Genomic DNA, 1673 nt, shown 5'->3' with positions numbered 1-1673 from the left:
TGCGGTCGATTGAGGTAACTCTGCGGAAGAAAGGAAAAGCCCCACCTGTCGCTGTACTTAAAAACAACACAAAAGTGCTTGCGTGGGTACTTGTGCTTCCTGAAATCAGGGCAGGTACACGATGGCTTGGTGAAGTCGACAGTGTACAGATCATCACTTCTTTCAGAATGAACCGTAAACACACCTTCAACGGGGAGCTCTTCCATGTCTGTGGGGGTGTATTCCTCTGCGTTAACGAGCCGTCTCAGCATATGCTTACAAGCCCATGAGGCCGGTTGTGCAGGTATGCAGGAACATTTTCACTGTACTGTCTGTTCGCTGATGACTGCCTCCTTGCTGCCTCATGGAATTTCGCTTCTTTGTCGGGAAGGTAGCTAGAACGAAAGTCATGATCAGGGATGTTAACGACCGTTTCCCGCTGGAACTTTTCACGTACTGTGCCTTCAAGACGCCGTTTTTGGCCTCAATGCCGTTTTTGTGGTCAATACAACGTCAAACTCCAGCCTGTTAGGCATGACCCACATCTCTTTTACTGACAGCCACACTTCTTCAAAGTAACTGCGGAATCTTTCATTTTTCCAATTCTCAGAGTCAACAAGGACTTCAATGGCCTTGTCAAAGTCATGCTGATTTGAAGCACAGGCTACGTGTTTCATGAGTCTCAGGGCCTCATCTGGATCGAATATGTTGTTTTCCTTTCTGCGCAGCCACCTCTGCCATGCCTGTAGTCTATAGAAGTCACAGATGAAGATTTGACTCTCTGGAAACACTTGCTTGATGGCACTTATTTCTGCCTTGCTATAATCCACCATCCAGTATTGTGGGGACCAGTTGTCACACCACTGCTTGGAAACGTCTAAAGCCTCAGCGATACAGTGGGCCGTCTCGAACTGTATGATAAACACACCAGCTGGTGTGTATCCCGACGGTGTTTTTACGACAAGCAAGAGAAGTGGTAGGGCATAGTCACTCGTCTTGTGCGTTGCGTCCAGGCAAACTACTGAGCCTCCGTACTTTTTAAGCATGCTCCTCATGAATTTTGTTTGGAAGCAAAACAGCAACGCGTCTTACCACTCGCTGGCAACGCCCTCTTCAACGTTGTCCGAGTCGCTGCTACCCACGAAGCTGCGTGCTGCATACGGCCGATAGACAACGGAGGATTCGGGTTGCTCACCCCAGATCTTTTCAATTAGGACTCTTGAGCAACTGTGCTGAAGCGGTCTTTCTTAGGCACAGCTTGGATCTGGTTGCTGATGTCACGATGTGTTGGGAAAAAGGCCCTGCAGCTGCTATCGGGCTTCTCCTTGTTCGCAAAAAGTATGTCGTGCACATAATAGTGAAGGCACTTTTTCACATCTGATACAGAAGTAATGCCTTCTCTTGCCAACATCTGAATTCGTTCAGCAATGTCCATGTTTTGGCTGAAAGATTCCATGTCCACGAAACCATGGTTTTGGATGGGAACTGCAGTCGGCAATCCTAACATATATCCGCGTCTCTTTGGCCACAGTCTGCTGCTCTGCGTAGAGTGCCTCCTGCAGCTCCTTGGCCTTGTCGACTTTCAGACGACCCTCTCTTGTCTGGCCGCATGGCTGGGGCACATCCACCTAGAAAGCAGGCACTGTTAAGTACACAGATCATATTTTATGGTTTGAAACAGTGCGACAAGATGA

General features: G+C 48.5%; 1 protein-coding gene across 1 annotated transcript; it reads right to left on the bottom strand.

The window, feature by feature from the left end:
- Positions 1-443: 443 nt before the first annotated feature.
- Positions 444-1025, bottom strand: LOC119168724 (uncharacterized). Its single transcript, XM_037420114.2, has one exon. The coding sequence runs from the start codon at positions 1023-1025 to the stop codon at positions 444-446; it is 582 nt and encodes a 193-aa protein (XP_037276011.2).
- Between the last annotated feature and the right edge of the window lie 648 nt (positions 1026-1673).

The sequence above is a fragment of the Rhipicephalus microplus genome, chromosome 6 (assembly GCF_043290135.1).
Source record: "Rhipicephalus microplus isolate Deutch F79 chromosome 6, USDA_Rmic, whole genome shotgun sequence".
NCBI lineage: Eukaryota > Metazoa > Arthropoda > Arachnida > Ixodida > Ixodidae > Rhipicephalus > Rhipicephalus microplus.
Note: the sequence above shows the minus strand (reverse complement) of the source record. Positions and strands in the feature narration are given on the sequence as shown.